Below are 18,871 nucleotides of genomic sequence, written 5' to 3' on the forward strand. Positions count from 1 at the left end.
CCCCCCCCCCCAGCGGCCTGGCTGGCTCCCACTCATCTCCCCCTGCTCCCAGGCTCCCAGCAGCCCTCCTGGGGCTGGAGCGCAGCCATCCTGACACCAGCCAGGCCGGGTCAGCCTATCACAGCTCGGGGCCGCGCGTGGCTAATGCAGCCCCCCACCTCCACTGGTGAGGTGGGGGGAGGGGCGGCGTGTTCTTAACTCTCCACTTATCACCTGCTGCTGGAAAGGGACTGGCCCAGCCTATAAATAGATGCCGCTTCCTGTACCTGGTTCTTGCCTGGCTGAAGACCCAGACCTTGCCTGTCCTGAGTTATCTGACCCCTCCAAAAAAATTTTAAAAGATTGGCCTTTGCATGCCGTCTGGATGGTGTCCCAGGCCAGGACCTGGCAAATCCTGGGTGCTGGAGCAGTCACATCATGCACATCCCAGATCAGCCAGTTACCGTCAGGTGATGTGAGCCCGGAGGTTGACTTCTCTAAGTCCCCATTTCTACATCTGTAGAAACCACCGGCCAGATGGGCAAGGGGCTGAGATGAGGGTCCAGGAAGCTCCTGGCTTACGTGCTTAATTCATGAAGCTGCTCATGAGTGAGGTCTTACTGTTTCTGTCCTGGTTGGGGGGAGGGGAGTTGGGAGAGGGGTCCAGGGCTGTTTAGGTATCAGCAGGCAGTTCTCCTGGTCCCAGAGCTGGCAGGAGAGTCTGCCCAGGTCACTATGCCTCCCAGTGGTTTAGGCTCCTCTAACATCTTGCATCTTGGACCCAGAGAGGCTCAGGCAGCCTGTGGGCTGGGGGCCCCGCCCTGTTCCACCCCTAACCACAAAGAGGGGGCGGTCCCTTTTGGACATCCTTGTTTTGAGGCCCAAACTAAAGCACGTCACTCAGTGAGAGAGCACTGGGTGCTACGTGCATTCGTTCATTTCTTTATTCGTCAAGTAGTTTGCCAGGCACTGGTAGGCGCCTGGAGTGGACCCAGCCCCTAACTCTAACCTTGACCGCAAGGAGCTCTCAGTCCAGGAAGGAGCTGGTCATGCACACAAGCCGCACCCTGGGGGACAATGCTGGCTGCTCAGGGACCTCTGCCCTGGGTCTCCCAAAGCCTTGGGGAACCTGGAGCTGATCTTAAAGAAAGGACACTTGAAGCCAGAACCAAACTGGCCTCACCTAAAAGAAGGGCTCAGAGGCCTGGGAGCACAAGCCAGGTCACCTGAGGAGCTAGAATGACATGGGAAGAGGGGGCACAGGGGGCGCAAATGGCCCCTGCCCACCGGCCTGGTGCACATGCCCAGGCAAAACAGCTGGGGAGACTCGACCCTGACCAAGATCATGGTTCTGGGCGGCTCCCCCTCCATCACTGGCCGCAGAAGACACACAGGCATGGAAACTGCCTCTTGCAAGATTCCAGCAGTGTTCCAAGGTCAGGAGGGAGAAAACCGGTTCAAGCCAGTGAGCTCTGGTGAAGCAGTGGTGAAGGAGGACTTAGGATTTAGGAAAAAGGCAACCTGGTCCTTGGAGAAGACGGAGGAAGCCCCCCAACAAAAAGACTTTGCTGGGGGGCTTCTGGACAGCCTCACGCTGGATTCCTTGGAGTCACCAGAGGCAAAAGATGAAATTCAAAATGAGATGAGCAAGTGCACTGCATTCTGAAGCAATTCACTCAACAAACAGGTATCGAGGGGCCATAACAGTCCAGGTACTGACCTTGGTCTTGGGCATAAAGAGGTGATCAGGACAGACTGGCTCCCAGCTCTCACAGAGCTTACATTCCACTGTAGGAGATGAAAAAACAAACAAGGAAACAAAGAAATAACCAAGATCACTGGAGAAAACACTAGAATATGGTAATGTGATAAGGTAACTTGGGAAAAGGGACGTTTCTTTGGACAGATCCTCTCAAAGGCTGGGACATTAGGCTGCAACCTGAATGATGAGATGGAGCTGGTCATGGGAAGAATGGGAGGAAAACATCCGGCAGAGGGCAAAGGAAGTGCAAAGGCCCTGAGGCAGGAACAGGTTTGGTGAGTTGAAGAAATATAAAGGTGGGGTGAGTTGGAGATGGCTAGGTTGGAGAAGATGGCAGAGAACAAATCATGTCCATCCTTCTAAGTCATGAAAAGGAGTCTGATTAGGTTGTACTTGCAATGGAAGCCATTAGTCTTAAGTGGGGAGTGGCTTGATCTAAATTATGTCTTTCAAAGATGAATCTGGGTGTGTGGGAGAGTGGACTGTAGGAGGGAAGAAAGAAACAGGGAAACCATAGGAAGCGGCAGAGGGGTAATCTTTCCCGATTTAAGGAGGAGGGCTCCCTTGGGCAACACACTCCCACTGATTTCCTGTGGAGGCTTTGGAGTGTGTCCCCCACCCTAACACCATCCCAGCAGAACAGGTAGGTCTCAGGTGTGCTGAGGGTGCCCTGGGCAGGAGGCTGATGCAGGAGTCCAGGCATCTAGGCAAGACATGATGGCAGCTTGGGTACCGTGGTGGCCATCACGATGGAGAGAAGTAAATGGACCCAGGACTTGCTGATGGACTGAATGCGGGGGAGGGAAAGTGAGTCCAGGAAATGTCCTGGGTGACAGGCCTGCATGCGCCGGGCTGCTGGGCTGGGACCCAGGAGACTATGACAGGTCCTCTTAGCTCTGTCTCTCTGGGGAAGGATGGGATGCCTTTGGATCTGCCACCGTTCCGGCGTCACGGCAGGTTGTACACGTGCCAGGAGATGGTGGAAGATGAGCAGCAGGTGAGGAGGACCCTCCAGCTGGAATGTCTGGTACAGAGAAGGCTTGAGCTCCCCGGGGGCCAGCGAGAGGCAGCAGACTTGCCCAGAGGAGCAGAGCTGAGTGGGCCCTGACGCCCTACCCTCTTGTTGGTAGACCAGGAAAGTCTCCAGGGAAGGCGAGTAACCACGAGCTTGGAGATCTGCCTGGGGACGCCATCAGAGCCTAGGGAGGTCTGGACTTGGCTGGGGCCCCCTGCCCAGAGAGGCGCGGCGGGATCTCCAGTGGTACCCCACCCACCGTGGAGCCAGCTTGTGATCTGGAGCCGAGGGACCACACCAGGGCGGAAAGCACAGGGAAAAAAAACACACTGGTCATCTTGGGGCAATGACTTCCCGAAGACCTGCTCTGGGGACCATTGTGTAACACATACACCTGGGATGGAGAGAGGCCACACCTCAACGAGTTGGTTTTCCCGTGGGCAGCGAGGGCTGCCTCAGAAGACCTCAGAGGGAAGCCAGAGCTTTACTCTGCCCTGGGGAGCAGCTGATTTGGACAGCTTCCTCCAGTCTAAGCTTCGGAAAACCAAGAGCCCAAACAGTAACACGATCCCCGGGTGCGTCCTCCCTGGAAATCTGTCCTGGGGAGGCCCTGGGCGCTGGTTCCAGAAAAGCAGGGCAGAGAGGACAGAACCCTGCTGTCTACCAGAGGCTGAGGCCCGGCGGGACGGAGCAGCCTGCATACACCCACTGGCCCGCAAGACTTCAAAAGCAGCCTCACCCCCAGAAATGAAGCAGGTCTCTCTGCCACGGGTAGGCTCTCCTCTTGGGAACAGTGAGAATGTCCCCTGCGTTACTCAACCAATAGCTTTCATTGAGCCCCGTGTCGAGGTCAGAGCAGCTCACGAGGCCCACAAGGGCCGGTCTTCCCGAAGCTTGACATCCAGGCGTCGGGGGGTGGGGGGTGGGGGAGACGCAAGGTTTACGCCAGCCTCCAGCCCAGCACCACTGGGCTCAGAGTAACAGGCACAGACGAAGTTCTGGCCTTCATCGGGGATGCAGAAGAACTTCTGAAAATACACAGAAGGCCATGCTAAGTGAGTCAGGACAAGCTTGCAGGAAAAGGCGAAAGAGAAATAAGCACAAAGGAGTCCAAAGCAAATGCTGCACCTAAACGCCCTCCCCCCGCATTCTGACCCGGAGGGATGAGCAGGCCCAGGCAGGGCTAATCCATGAAGGGCAGTGGGGAGAGGGTCCTCCTGGCCCTTGGGTGGGTACATGAGGCTGGAATGTGCCCATGCCCCGCCCCCCTCCCTCCCTGACAGCTCTTTCTTTTGCTTTCAGCCCATGACACTGGTCTTGTGACCCTACAAGTTGCCTTCAACAACCAGATCATCTCCAACTCAGTGGTGTTTGAGTACAAAGCTCGGGCCCTGCCCACACTCCCATCCTCCCAGCACGATTGGCTGTCACTGGACGGTAAGAACAGCGCTCGGATCACCTCGCCAGGCCCCAAGGGAGAGGGACACTTGGGAGCCCTGTGTGCAAGGTGTGAAAAAGGAGGAAGCATCCAGGTTCCTAACTTCTGCTGCTCGGGGTGCAAGTCGCACCTCGAGAGGACCGGCTGGTCCCCACCCTCAATCTCGGTCTTTCCCTGGGACAGAGTGAGTAGGGGAGCTTGGACCCAGGGCTTGCCAGGGCGTCTGAATGGTCAGACAAGCCCCTGAGCTGTTGAGAGGCCCATCTCCGGACAGACCTGGGGCAGCAGGGTCCAGGCATCCTCTGCTGCCCCACCCCCAGCCCCAGGGCAGTTTCTAGAAGCAGAGGGAGCTCCTGGAGGCCATCACCAAGCCCTGAGCCTCTCAGAGGCAACAGCAATGGGTGAGGCTGGGGGAAGGCAGCCCAGGTTGGGCTTCTTTCTGATTCCAAGGCCTGGACTTCAAGGCTGTGTGTTGAGTGCTTCTGCCTTTTAGGGACCGTGAGCCACACCTTCTCATGGAAGCCCTCCCCCACCCAGCTGAGGGCCGAGGGCCAGGGAGCCTCCAAGGCAGGAGGCAGGAGGCAGGAAAGGCAGGAGGCAGGACGCGATGGCCAAGGACCCTTCTCTGAGAGCCGCTGGCCTGCTGCACGCGGGTGCCGAGCTGTGGCTGCTCCCCCTGGGGCGCCAGAGGCTCTGCAGAGAAAAGTTGCAAAGGCTGCCCTTCCAGGGCCGGGTATGCCCAGGGGAAGCCCCAGAGTTGGCCTGGGGGGCTGAGCTGATGGTCTGCTCTGGGCACCGAGACACGGTGGAGGAATGGCTTACACCCGCCCTTAGTATCAGGGCAGCCGCAGAGGTGCCCGTCTGTGGGGTACCTTGCTAGAGACCTTGCCGGCCCAAGGTGTTAGGTCTCAGCTAAGCTGACCCAGGCCTTCTGTGGGGGTCAGTTCCTTAAGCTCCCCTCCCCCATCCACAGCAGCCCTTTGCCTTCTCCCCTCTCAGACCTCCCCTTGCTGCTGGTCGCTGGAGGCTCGCTGGGCTTGGGCACATGCTTTAGGCAGCTTTCCTGGGCCACCCAGTGTGTAAATCTCTGCCTCATCCCAGCCCCGGTCCCAGCAGTGACAGGGTGCCTGGCAGCCGCTCTGGCCACTGAACACTCTGAGCTGTTCCCAGAGGTGGCTTTGGATCAGCAGGCGTCTGCACCCTGGCAGTGGCTGCCTGGGAGCGCCAGGGTGGCCTTGGCAGCCACCCTGGCAGAGGCTGAAGCCAGCCGGCGCTGTGACAATGACCTGCAGGATGCAACAGAGAAGGGCAGGGTGACCAGGGGCTCCCGTTCAGGAAATCCGGTTTCAGTTTTGCAGAACAAATGGGAAAGGGAACAGGGAACTCTGCAGAGCCCTGGCTCTCCCTCAGTGACCAGGTCACTTCACCAGGGTGCACTGCAGGATGCAGGGACCAGTCAGTGTCGGACCTGCCTGGAAGATGGAGCCCTTCAGAAAGCCAAGTCTAGCCAGGCAGTGCCTTGCCTCGGAGCACAGGAAACATCAGCCGTCCCCCCCACCCCCCACCCCCCCGGGAGCCCAGAGGGCAGGCGGAACCAGGAGGCTGCCGGCAGGAGAGGATGCTGTGACAGAGATCGTGGGGAAGGGAAGCCACCTCCACTGCTTCATGACAAGCACGCCCCTGAGTCCTCAGCCAAGCAGGACACCTGCTCCCCAGCAGCCCCCTCTGCCGGGACTTGGAGCTCTGAGCTCCCTAGGCCTCCAGTTGAAATAAGCATCCCCCCAGCCCCTGGCAGAATACACAGGAGAGATGACAGGAGTTGGGGAAGGGACAAGGCAGGGCCACCCCCCTACAGAGAGCAGATGGGGGCCCCGAAGGACCCCATGAATCTCTTCCCCTTTGGGCTTGGCGAGGCATCCTTTCAATAGTGGGAGGGGAAGGGGGGCCAGGGCAGAGGAACCGTGAGATGCCCACCCTGCCGGGGTGGGAGAGTAAAACTACCCTCTCCTTGTTCTTTTCCATCCCCCCCTCCCCGCCCCCCAAAATGAGCACAAGTGACTTATCTACCCAAGGATCATTTTCCCAGCATTTCACCAGCCTGATGCATAATAACGGTGGGGGGGAGGGGAGCAGAACCGCAGCCTCAGCGCCAGGGTCACAATCCTCCCAGTGCAAAGGGGACGCGGCTGGGACAGCCCAGAGGGCGGAGGTCCCCCGGGCTCTGGCCAACCCTGTGGCCTGGCGGTGAAGAAGTGTGTCGACGATGCCGCAGCGACCAGCCTGTCGGAAGCCTTTCTCTCCGCTCCCCTCTCCTCCCGCCCCGCGGCTCCTTCCCTCTGCCCCTCCCGCCCCCAAGGTTACGGGGCAAATTCTCAGTTAGAGCCGCGGGGGCGGGGAGGTGCGCGCGCTGCGGCCAGGGGGAAGGGCGGCGATGGAACGGGACGGGCCGAGGGGACTGCAGCGCCGAGCGAACCGGGGCGCGGCGGCCGGGCGGCGCGCGTGCACGCACAGGCGCACACACGGACGCGCGCGCGCACGCACGCTTGCACGCCCGGCGCAGCTGCAATGCAGGGGCCCTGCACGGAGCGCTGGGCAGGTTGCGCCCGCGCCCGCCCCACGGACTGCGGCACGGCTCGGCCCTCCCCAGTGCAGGGGAGAGAACGGGGACGTGCCGCCAGGGCTGCGCGCGCTCCTGGTCCGCCCCACTCCACCCGCGTCCGTCGCCCTGCTTGCCAGCCCGGGGGCGCTCTTTGCTCCTCCCTCCATCCCAGAGCGGGAGAAATGTTTGGGAAGAGATTTCAGCTTTCATTTGTTTAAAAAAATGGATTTGTTTGCCAGACTAAAGGCTGGGTGGGGCACGCGGAATCGAATCCGCGCGCGCAGCAGCAGCCGCGGTGGCGCAGCCTTTGTCCTGGGCGCAGACTTTGTCTGAGCAGCCTGGCCGGGCGGGAGGCGATCGTCCCCGCGGAGGGTCATGGGCGCAGGGGCTCCGTGTCCCCCAAATCTCAGTTGGACACAGCCATCCAGGCGGAGACAAGCATGGAAACGGGGGAGGAGGGAGAACAGGGAGGAGGGGGCGCTGGCGTCGGCATCTACCCGCTCCAGGCCGACTTAGGAGGGAGCACAGTCCTCTGGGTCTCGGGAGCTGCAGCGCTTCTCCCAAACTTAGGGGACTTTCCCACCCTCCCCAGCCCCTGCACTGTGACCTCTAGAGGACACAGGCCCTACAGGCTGGCAGATTGCGGGCCACAGTACCTGTTTGCCTTATGAAGGATTGAATGCATGAGCGAATAAGTGCCCACAGGACACATCAAGAGAGCTTCATCCAGCCCAGTGTTCAAGAAGGCTTCCAGGAGGAAGTGACTCTTCCACTGAGACCTCCAGCCTGAGCAGGCATCAGCCAGGCTGAGACGGATGGGAAGGAGTATCCCAGGCAGAGGGAGCGGCAAGGGCCCCAGGCTGGGGAACAGCCGCTTCCTTTAGCCAAGGGGCTCTGGGAACTACCAGCTTCACCATTTCTTCCCCCAGAGGTCCAGATTCAGAACAGATTTCCCCAGGCCTCTTGCATCAGGACCCCAGAGTGGTCCGGGGTGGGTCAGCTGTGCCTTTGGGCGAAATGGGACCTCTTCCAGGCGAGAGGCATTCAAGCAGCCAGTTAACCCCGACACCATTTTCTGAGGGCCTCTGGGAAATGTCCCTTCTGCCTGCCAGGGGTCCTGTGGACACAAACAGCCAGGGCTGTGCTGAGCGAGGGGAGGCTATGTTGTGTGTTTAGATGGCCTCTCCTGGGCCTGTGTTTGCAAAAAGAATAAACCCAGGCCACCTGACCCTGCGGCTCTGGAGCGAGGGGGTGGGGCGCACATCTGGCCAAGGGCACTAGGACACCTTTAAGAGATCCCTGTCCCTGGAAGAAAGGTGAGTGGAACTTCTGGGTGCCTGGTTCTTTCCTTTGCAACCAGCTGATGCTCCCCAAGGCCTCGGCCCACCCCTACCCAGCTGGGCCCCTCTCCAAACCGGACTAAGCCGCTTATTCTTAGACTCTATTTTCAACTGCCTCTCGGGCAGCTGAGCCTCCTGCCTGAGTGAGAGGATTGGTGCGATGCACGGATGCAGCTTTCTTGGGCTCAGCCAGTCAGCCACCTGGGCAGGTCTCCTGCCACCCTCGGGTGGGGGAGGGACCTTGTAATCTCAGGCAGAGGGAGGGGGCAGGAACTCACATCTCACTGTCCAGGTGCCTGCTTCGGCATATGAAGCCTTGGGGCAGGGCGGACACCACCACCACCACCACCACCCCCACCCCCCCCATCATCCCCCCCACCATCCCCATGATCATCACCACCATCATCACCACCACCGTCTGTAAAGGGGCCAGAGGAGGGTATCTGGCAAGCCAGCCTCTGGAGCAGCCTGGCTCCGGGTTAGAGGTGTGGGAAGGTGGGAGCCTTGCCCCCTGTAAGGAGGTGGAGAGAAGGAAAAGCAAGATTTGGCCTCCCGGTTTGGCCTTCTCTGACCAAGGCTTCTGTGCTAATAGATGGAAGATGTGTAGCTGGGATGGTCCCCAGCTCTGTCCCCTCCCGCCGCTCCCAGCTGCCTGTCCCTGGCATGTGGCCATACTTCTGCCAGCCTCTCCCCCCCCCCCCCCCCACCCCGCCGGTTTCTAATAGCAGCCTCCAACCACCAGGAGTGGAAGACCACACACTGAGCCAGAGGCCAAGGGTGCAGCCCAGGGGCAGCAGTAGGGGCCACTCCAGCTGTGAGAATGGCCCCTGGGAAGCTTCTGGATGTTTCCTCCCTCCAGTGAGGACACTCCAGGGCTTTCAGATGAGTGTACCTTGCTGGCTCCTCCTGGCCTGGCTCCCTCCATCCTGCAGATCCCCCAGCCCGCCTGCCAGTCCCCTGCTCTGGGCCCGTGATGAACTGTCCACATGGAAGAACATCGACAGAGCCAGACAGAAAGTGTATCACTTTTACCAGATAATGTGGGGAGAGGAGCAAATGTTAAGTTGTAATGAATTTTAAACGCCACTGTTTTACTGAAACAAATACAGTTTGTTTTGTGGGGTAGAATACAAAATTCAGGAGAGTTTTTTAGATCAGACATAGAGCATCAGTGAATGGTCTTGACTTTGGAGAGTGCCTTGAACCACAGGCAAAGTCAGTGCCCCGAGGGCCCACGCCCTCCTGCCTCTGGGAGCACTTTGAAGCTTCGCAGGCGTCTTCCCTGTAAGTAAGAAGGAAGAATCTTCTGGCATTCACCTAGAGCGGGGTCTGGGGCACACTCCAGTGGGTTAACTCATGGGCGTCTGGGCATTTCTTTACGTAGCGGGGACCTAAGAGATAAGTCGGTAGTAGCAGAAACTGGTTTGAGCCAGTCTTTTTTTTTTTTTTTTTTGCGGTACGCGGGCCTCTCACTGTTGTGGCCTCTCCCGTTGCGGAGCACAGGCTCCAGACACGCAGGCTCAGCGGCCATGGCTCACGGGCCCAGCCGCTCCACGGCCTGTGGGATCTTCCTGGACTGGGGCACGAACCCGTGTCCCCTGCATCGGCAGGCGGACTCTCAATCACTGCGCCACCAGGGAAGCCCTGAGCCAGTCTTATACTTGGGACGTGAAGCTGAGTGGCAGGAAGGGACTCTGGTCTGAGCTGCAGCTACCCAGCCAAGGCCTCGCTCCAAAGCACAGGCTCCCTCTTCATAGTCAGTGTCTCTGTGCTCTGTGGGGTCCACATCCTTACAGACGGGGATGAGTGTCCTTAGCCCTCCTTAGACAGAAACCAAGGGGCCTGGTGCTCAGATGTCTCCCGGAGGCGTGATCTCCTGCTGCTTGCAGCTGGGGCCACACTGAATGGATCTGGGTGGCAGGGATGGGTCACCTTGGGGCTGGGCCTCACCCGCCTCCTTGCATCAGTGACAAATGGCGCCCTGCAGAGAAACGGCAAGCCCAGCATCCGCAGAGGCCGAGGAGACAGCCCCTGGGTTCTCATCCTGGCTATCGGGGCAGGTAGCAAAGTAAAAACCAGTGGGCAAAGACCCAGAGCTTCGGCAGACGTGGCCACTCCTGCGGGGGCAGCTTTCGGCCACCGGGGGGGCAGGTGGCTCATCCTGAGGCGCGAAGATGGGAGGCTCAGACCCTCCCATGGTCAATATCAACCAAGTTATCCTTGACTGTTGCATGAGTTTCCTGGCAGTTCTAGAGGCTGGAAGTTCTAGAGGCCCTGGTGCTGGCAGGGCCATACTTTCTCTGAAGGCTCTAAGGGAGAATCCTCTTGCCTCTTCCAGCTTCCGGGGGCCGCTGGCAACCCTTGGCGCTCCTTGGCTGGTGGCAACATAACTCCAGCCTCTGCCTCCATCATCACATGGCATCTTCCTTCTCTGTGTGTCTCTGTTTTCTCTTCTTACAAGGACACGGGTCATTGGATTAGGGCCCCACCCAATCCAATGAATTCATCTTAAACTAGTTACATCTGTAATTGGCTAATTACCAAGACCCTATTTCCAAATAAGGTCACGTTCTGAGGCAGAGGGAGAAGAGAGAGGCCCCGGAGAGCGCAGGCTACGTGAACGTTAACAGAACATTCCAGAAGGAGGAGCTGGTGATGGAGACTGAGAAGGAACAGTGGGGGTAGTCTGAGGGACACAGAAGAGGGTGGGGTCTCAGAGCCTAGGGTCAGGGGGCTTCACAAGGGGAGGAGGTGATCCCTGGGGTCCAAGGTGCTGGAAATCATCCAGTGGATTAAAGACCCGGCAGGCCCTGGGATGCGGTCTCCAGGCCCCTCCCTTCTCCCTCTGCCCACTCTCCGTGAGGGCTTAGCCCCACCCAGGACCCTCTTTACCGTCTGTAAAGGTGCACTGATACGTCCACCTTTGTGCCTCTTCTCAGATCCAGAACCTTCCATCTAGCTGCCCCAGGATGTCGCTGCTCCGGTTTTCTTGGGCAAGTCAACGTGTCCCAAATGTTACTCACAATTGTTCTCTTGTTGCCACGCGCCCCCTCCCGACCCTATACCTCCTTCAGCCTCGGCGGAAAGTCCACCCCAGAAAACCCAGAGTCATTCCTGAGACCCCCTGCTCACGCCCAGCCCCCCAAACCCGTCACCATCCTAGTGGCCCTCTCTCCCTAATTTCTCCCACTTCTCTCCATCCCCTCTGCCACCACCTTGACTCGGCCCCAAGTGTCCTTGCACATCCTACTCTGGCTCCTGGCCTCTACTCTTGCCTCCTTCCACGAGGGTCGTTCCTTCTTGCATCACCAGGCACCGCTCTGACTCCGGGGGACCTTGGTTCTCGTGGAGTTTACATTCTAGAGGCGGGAGAAGGATGATAAACACATCACAGAGGAAATATCGGGACACTTACCGCGGGCAGCCTGGTAGAGGGGGGCCATGGTGGCTGCTTGAGGTTGGCGGCCGGCGGAGGCCTCTCTGGGGAGGCGCGATGTCAGAAAGGACGCACACGCGAAGATCCTGGGAAGGACGTTCCAGGCCGAGGGAATCGCAGAACAGAGTTCCCTGCGAGACACGGAACTGGTGTGTAGGGGCCGCACGGTGAGCAGGCTAAGGGGAGGTGCGGCGGAACGAGAAGGGGCCGGGCCTCCGGGGGCCCCTCAGCCAGGGCAGGGGGCTGGGACTTGATCCTGAGGACAGCGGGAGGTGATCCTGAGCCAGTGAGGTGACACGCTCCGCCCCCGCCCCAGCTGCTGTCTGGAACATAAACTGTGTCTCTACTCACAGGGCGACCACCCCGGGCGCTCTTGCATCAGTGCGGGCAAGAGATGAGAGCGGCTCCGACAAGGCCGGTGATGATGAATCCCAAGAGACACAGTTTGGGGGCTTCTTGGGGGTAGAGTCAGGGGCCCTGATGATGATTTGAACACGGAGGATAAGCAAGAGTAGGATGGGTAGTGCCTAGATTTGGGGCTTAAACAATGGTGGGGGACACGGGACCGTTTCCTGAGGTGAAGGACTTTGAAGAAGGTAGGAGAGAGGGAATCTCGAGTGGGTTTTGCTCATATTCTGGTTCACGGCCTATTAGAGTTGCCAAGGGTACAGTTGGGTTTGAAAGTCTGCAGGCCAAGGAGGGGCCCAGAAAGGAGACAAAGTTTAGATGTCATCAGCTCAGCAATGGAATTTAAAGCCGTGGGTCTAGAGGCAGTTGCTCCATGAAAGAGGGTGGATAAAGGAGAGGAGAGGGCACAGGGTCAAGCATGGGCTCCCCCAGTATTTAAATGTCAAGCAGAAAAGTTGCTGGCAAAGGAGAACAAGCATCCAGCGAGAGGAGGAAGATGGAGCGGATGTGACCGCCGGGAGGCCAGGAGAAGAGAGGGTTTCAAGAAAAAGGATGTGGCAGCCGTGTTAATACCAGGAGAAGGGGAGCAGCGCATCCCAGGCAGAGGAAACCGCATGTAGGAAGACCCCATGGCAGGAGGGAGCTCCGTGAATTTAAAGAACGCAGGGAAGTGGCTGAAAACTCTGGTAGCCTGTCTCTGAGCTCAGATCCCTGACTCTCCCCAGGCTGGGACAGGAAAGACCTGGCCCAGGAGATCTTGTGCCTCCACCCCTCGTCGTGCAGCCAGAGAAAAAGCCCCGGGCCACGACTTTGCTGCCTTGCCCTCTGCTGTTGGCCCAGAAAACCATCCCACAGGTCTGCAGGCCCCAGAGAGGCAGCTTCCCTGGCCCCGGGCTCAGGGAGACATCTACACCTGCTGTGAGTCCCAGGGACAAACTCCCTCCCAGTTGCTCCCCACTGGGGTGCAGGGACTGGTGCCAAGTCCCAAAGCAGGAACAAACTGTGACTCACCTGCCAAACGGTGTGTGGATGTCAGACCCAGTGGAGACGGCTCTCAGCCCCTGACCACTGCTTGTGGCCGGAATGCGGGAATCCTGCAGACGGGCCCAACGGCTGCCCGGCAGTCGTGCTCCCTCCTTGATCAGTTACATCGGACTCCCATTATTCCACCACGTCATTTAGACGCGGGACAGCTGTGCTTCAGGGGGCATGGCCTTGAAGAAAGGCCTCTTGGCAGAGCTGGGAGCCCAGAGAGACCAGCGGGCCTGGGGAGACGGCCAGTTCAGGCCAGCGATTTGCAGGCTTCCTTAGCCTTTCCTAGGATCCGGCCCCAGAATGCACCTCCCTAGAAAATAATGGAGATGCTGATCTGTTGACCCAGCAGTGGGAGCAATGGTCCTGAGACGGGGAGACCCAGGACATCGCCCGTGAGCAAGGAGAAGGGGCCGTGGGTGGAGCGGGGGCTGGTGTGGCCTCCAGAAGGAGCGGGGTCCTGGAGGTCCTGGAGTTGGATGAGAGGAGATCCCCACCTACCCTACCAATGATCCAGATCCCAGCCTCTGGGTGGGGCGAGCACAAGCCCTCTCCTTTTAAAAACTCCCCAAAATACACGCGTTTCTGATCCTTTCCAAGCAGCCCAGCGACTGACCTTGTCTCCCGCCTCTGTGACGAGACATTCACAAGAGCCTGATAGGCTGAAGACCAGCTCCCTCCACTGCTGACATGTTTCACTTGTGAAATTAAAGTCCTTTGTTTGAGGGGAAAAATAAGTGACAGGCAGGTATGTGTCAGATGTTCCATACTTAATAATGGGAGACATTTAAAAAAATCCGTGGCAGAGTGGAAATAATTGATACATCAGAAACAGACTTAGAATCTTCGAGAATTAGAACTTGGAAGAAATGGTTGTCGCACTGTCCAACCTCCTCATCCCTCTGGAAGGAATCTGGGCCCCCAGAAGAGCGGCGACTTGCCCCAAACTGCTGCCGAATCAGGACAGAAGCCCGCCCGACTCTAGATCAGCGTGTGCCCTGCACCCTCCACCCACTTCCCCTTCTCCACCCCACAGCCAGACTCACAGACTCCGGAAGCCGGGACACAGGGCAGGTGAGAAACCAGCCGGCCGAGGCCCTGGGCCAGTCCTGACATCAGCAGATGGAGAGGTCCCCCGAGTGTCCTTTCTCCTACCCAGGTCCGAGATGGGCCCTCACCCCATTTGGTGGCACCCACTTTTAGAAGAGCTGCTGACGCCTTGGGTCGCCTCAACGGCACCAAAGCTGCACCCCTTGGTCTTGAGACACGAGGGAGAGCTGGCAGACTTGTTGGCACAGAGCTGTCCACCCAGGGGTTACAGCAGCTGACGTCTACGTGCCACCACCTGCCAGGCCCTATCCACGAAGCGTTTATGCGTATCGATTCACTCAAACTTCCCAACTACCTACGAGGTCCCCCATCCTACAGATGAGGACGCAGACACACAGCGAGCAGGTGATGCCGAGAGGATCATACATAGTGGTCTGACCCCATCCACCGGCTCCTGACCTCCACAGAATGAGAGCCTTCCTCTGCGCCTGTTCTCCCTGCTACAGTTATGCTGCATCCGAAGGGGGCCTCCAGAGCTAGAAACATCCCTCATCCCTGCTTCTCCCTTCCCCACAACCCTCTTCCCCCAGGCCAAGCAGTTTGCAAAGTAGGACTTTTAAAACCCCCAGGGCTTCCTCCTCCCACCTTCCGGGGTCCTCTACCATTTTTCTATCTCAGGCCTTTAGCATCACGCACCCGGGCTTGGAGCCTCCCCGTTGGCCTTCCTGCCGCCACATTCTTTCCCTCCCCATCCATGCTGTGTGTCACTGATGCTTTTGGAAAGGATTGACTGGAACCCGCTGTGTGCCAGGCGCTGTGCAAGGTGCAGTCCCCTGGGAGAGACAGGCCCCAAAACTGGTGATTGTAACCCAGTGCAGCATGACGAGTTAGAAATGGAGGCGGGGCTGCCAGCGGCACCTGTTGGGAGGGGCGTGGTCATCTGGGAAGGTCAGAATCAACTCTGACTCTGCAGCACGGAATCCAAGACCCTTTCTAAGCTGCCCTCAGCCTGTCTTTCTCGGCTTATCTTCAGCCCTCACCTCCTCTCCCCCTGCACAAGGCTCTCCCCTCCTCTTTACCAAAATACCCGATTTCCCCAAACATACTGTAGTGTTTCTCACCTCGAGGCCTTCACACACGCCGTTCCCTCTGGTCTCTCACCCTCTGGTCTCTCAGGTTATTTTTCCTGTGGCTGCTCTAGAGAACTCCTGCTCTCCTGAAAACTTCTACTGTAAGGCCCTTCCCCTCTAAAAGCTGACTTCCCCCCTCATCCCACTGCCCCACACACAGGATGCCTTCTTTTTATGTGGCTTTTCCATTACACTCTGTAAATTCCTCCCTTAGCAATTCTCTCTTTGTAATCATTTATTCCCTAACTGGTACCGGAGCCCCCAGTAGGTGCCAGGCCCTGGGCCGGTGCTGAGATTAGAACAAAGGAACGAATGAAAAAGAGCAGATGAGGTTCCTGTGCTCACCCAGCTTACCATCTGGCAGAGGAAAAATCAGACCTGAACGCCAAACCTTTGCACAAATAAGTGTGTGGGGAGCTTGTAATGGAGGGTTAAGAGGAGATCTGGGAGGGGTTTCTTGAAGAAGTGGCCCCTGAGCTGAGATCTGAGGGAGGAGCAGAAGTTAACTCCATGGAGAGGGGAGGGAACAGCACGGGGAACAGCGTGCACGGACAGCCCTGTGGTGGAGGAGCCTCATGGGTATAAGGGAGCACGTGAAGGCTGGGGACGTGGAGAGGGGGTGGGGATCAGACCTGACAGGTTAGAGGGGTACCCAGGCACCAGCCAGGCTGAGGAGTGCTGGCTTTATCCCCAAGGAGAGGGAAGCCATGGAAGGTTTGAGAGGCATGGACGTGACCAAGTTTGCATTTCGAGAAGTGTTCTTGGCTGCTGCGTGGAGAATGGATTGAAGGAGAGCCAGAGCTGGCGAGGGTAGACCAGTGAATCCTCCAGGCTAGAGATGATGCCGGACTTGGCGGTTCTGGGAAAAGGGGACCATCAAGAGAGATTCAGGAGGTAGCATCAGTAAGACTTGTAGATGGGTTAGGTACGGGGGCTCCATGTCATGCACCCTGGAGGAGGACTGGTCACAAGTTGGGCTGAGTTTGAAGGGCCTTTGGGACATCCATGGGAAAAGTCAACAACAGCAAGTGAGTGGACTTAGGCTCCAGAGCTCAGAGAAGCATGTGGGCAGGAGAGAGACATCTGTGACATGACTGCATGGAGGTGGCATGGGAAGAAATGGGTCAAGGGGTGTGGATGAAATTGACAAAGGTGAGAATATAGCTGAGTTCTGAGGCCAAGGACTTTTGTTTTAGTTATAATCATGCCTTAAGAGGCCAGGAACACAGTAGGTGCTCAATAAATATTTCTTCAAGGGATAGCCGGACGGATGGATGGATGGATGGATGGACAGACGAATGGACAGATGGACGGATGGATGGATGGATGGATGGACGGATGGATGGACGGACAGTGGTGTCTTTGTGACACTGCTGACTGACTCCAGCTTTAGGCTACAGGATCCCTGATGTCAGAAGCAGCTGGGGAGGGTGTCCAGAACTTATCAGGCACCATCAACCCCTTTCTGGTTTCCCTGTCACTGGACAAGCCTCAGGCAAATAACCCAAGGCAAGAATGCAGAAGCTTGACCTTTATTAAAAATGTGCCCTTGAGGCTGCCTTCAGAGCTTTTAAGGGGCAGAGTATTCACTATTCAGCTCCCTGGATTTGGGAAAGGAAGAGAAAGAGCAGGCCTCCTCCATGAGCTGCTCACACCCATCTCTCCTCTGGACCTCAGAGAGGATGGGGACTTCCCAACCAGGTCCTTGGCAAGTCCCTGCACGGTGTGTCACCATCCCGGGGTCTGGAGGAGGGTGTCATCTGACCCTCTGTGACTCCCTCATTGTCTGACCCAGCCCTACCTTAGCCTGGTGAGTGAATGAATGAGTTGGTAGGTGGGTAGCTGAGTCAGGAGCCATGAAAACCTGCCTGTCCACACCCATCTCCATGGACTTCACTGCACCAAAGTGCTCTGGTATGACAGTGACAGCCATTCCAGCCAGGCCCCATGCCAGCAGCTTTATGTTCATGACCCTCAGCCAGGTCACAAACCACAATGGAAGAAACAGCTCTGGTAGAAGGCAGCCTGTACACCTGCCCATCAGTAACTGGTACCTGCTGAGTCCCAGGCATCTGAGGGGCACTCTCCTGGATTCAGGGCTTTATGGGTCAACTGGGCGTGCCCCTACCTCCAGGAGTGCATGGCCCAGGACATGAGGCAAGCCGGACAGCACAGTTGGTGTAACGAGTGCCCCATAGGGGCAGGTTCCAAGTATTAGGGGAGCACATGGGAGGGGCAGGGAGTACCTCTGCGCTCCCATCAGGAAGCGGATGCACTTGACAGGTGTTAACTCTGTATGAAAACTATGTTTGTTCAGAGGAAGGCTCTCCGTATGTAGAAAGAATGTGCAAACAGTCAGCCAACTCACAATCCATGCTCGGTTTCCATCATTCACGGAAAGAACTCATAGAGGCCATGAAAGCCATTATACTCCCAGTTACAGTTTATTACATCAAAGGGATCCAGATGGAAACCAGCCAGGGGAAGAGGTGTGTCCGGCAGGGTCCAGGAGGCACCAAACACCCACCTTCCATTATCTCCTCCCGTGGCTTGTGGTCAGCGTTAACGTCCCTGCATCAATGTGTGGCAATGCTCACGGAAAATCACCAATCAGGGAAGCTCACCTGAGCCTTGGTGTCCAGAGTTTTTCTTGGGGCTCCACCGCATAGGCGTGAGGGATTGCCCCCATGGCTGATCTCGGTCTCCAGTCTCTCCCGAGTTGGCTAAAACTGTGTGACCGAAAGTCCTTACCCTAAATCACATAGTTGATCCTTCTAGAGTGGCCAACCCCTACCCTACAACTCTCCACTGTAACCAGCTCCTACCTTAAATCATAATGTAGGACTCTCCAGTGACTCAGGCAAACTAAGCCACTCCCTCCGGGAGGACATTCCAAGGGCTTAGAGATCACCTCCCAGAAGGCAAGGACAAAAGGCAGACCTCTCTTTGGTCAAGGTTAAAGTCTCTACTGCGCAGAATTGCACCTCCCCTCCTCTGCCCCCACCAGCCTGTCTCCCCTGCTCCTCAACCAGCAGACCAATTTCTTTTTGCTGCTCTTGTCTCAAGAGGAAACGCTGAGTGTCTGACATGGCTTTTGCTGTTGTTGTTGCCGTCGTTTTCAAAGTGTCACCCCTACGCGGATACTGTGTGGTGCTCAGCAATTCTTTGGGGCTCAAGAACACATTTTATTATGAAAAATGGTTTGGGCAACTACTTTGTCTTCTGCAGAGAATACTGTGTAAAGCTCAGGATTTCCTGGGCAGAGATGTGAAATCCACTACATTCCAGACCCATCCACTTAAATGTGAAGTCAAATGAGAAATTCTAAGAGCCTTTGACAGCTAAGGTTATTATTCTCCCATATGATCTCAATTACCTCTTTACTCACCTGTGCCCCGGCCCGTGATGCTCTGCAAATGAACCTGCATCCCGTCTCCATCTGCAGACAGCACCCCTGGCTCCGGCAGTGTTCTTTCCTCACTAAAGTGTTCTCCTGTTGGCTCCATTTGGAGCTGCCACTCGGCCTTCTGCCTCCCCCACCCCCTGGAGGAAGCCCCTCCTCCAACTGTGCTCCTCTTTTTTCCCCCAGCACCCATGGGAATGGATCTGACCTTGCAAATGGTAACCAGCTGGGTGCACACGGGAATCTCAGAGCCGGGGTGGGGTCCTGGGCAAAGAGCAT

General features: G+C 57.4%; 1 protein-coding gene across 2 annotated transcripts in view; it reads left to right on the forward strand.

The window, feature by feature from the left end:
- Positions 1-18,871, forward strand: part of CAMTA1 (calmodulin binding transcription activator 1) — a 927,002-nt gene that overhangs the window by 842,382 nt on the left and 65,749 nt on the right. For both annotated transcript variants that reach the window (XM_007453302.1, XM_007453303.1), the window contains one exon: positions 4,059-4,193. In XM_007453302.1, the coding sequence (XP_007453364.1) occupies positions 4,059-4,193 (135 nt within the window). The remainder of the gene's footprint in view (positions 1-4,058; positions 4,194-18,871) is intronic.

The sequence above is a fragment of the Lipotes vexillifer genome, unplaced genomic scaffold, assembly GCF_000442215.2.
Source record: "Lipotes vexillifer unplaced genomic scaffold, Lipotes_vexillifer_v1.1 scaffold575, whole genome shotgun sequence".
Classification (NCBI taxonomy): Eukaryota; Metazoa; Chordata; class Mammalia; order Artiodactyla; family Lipotidae; genus Lipotes; species Lipotes vexillifer.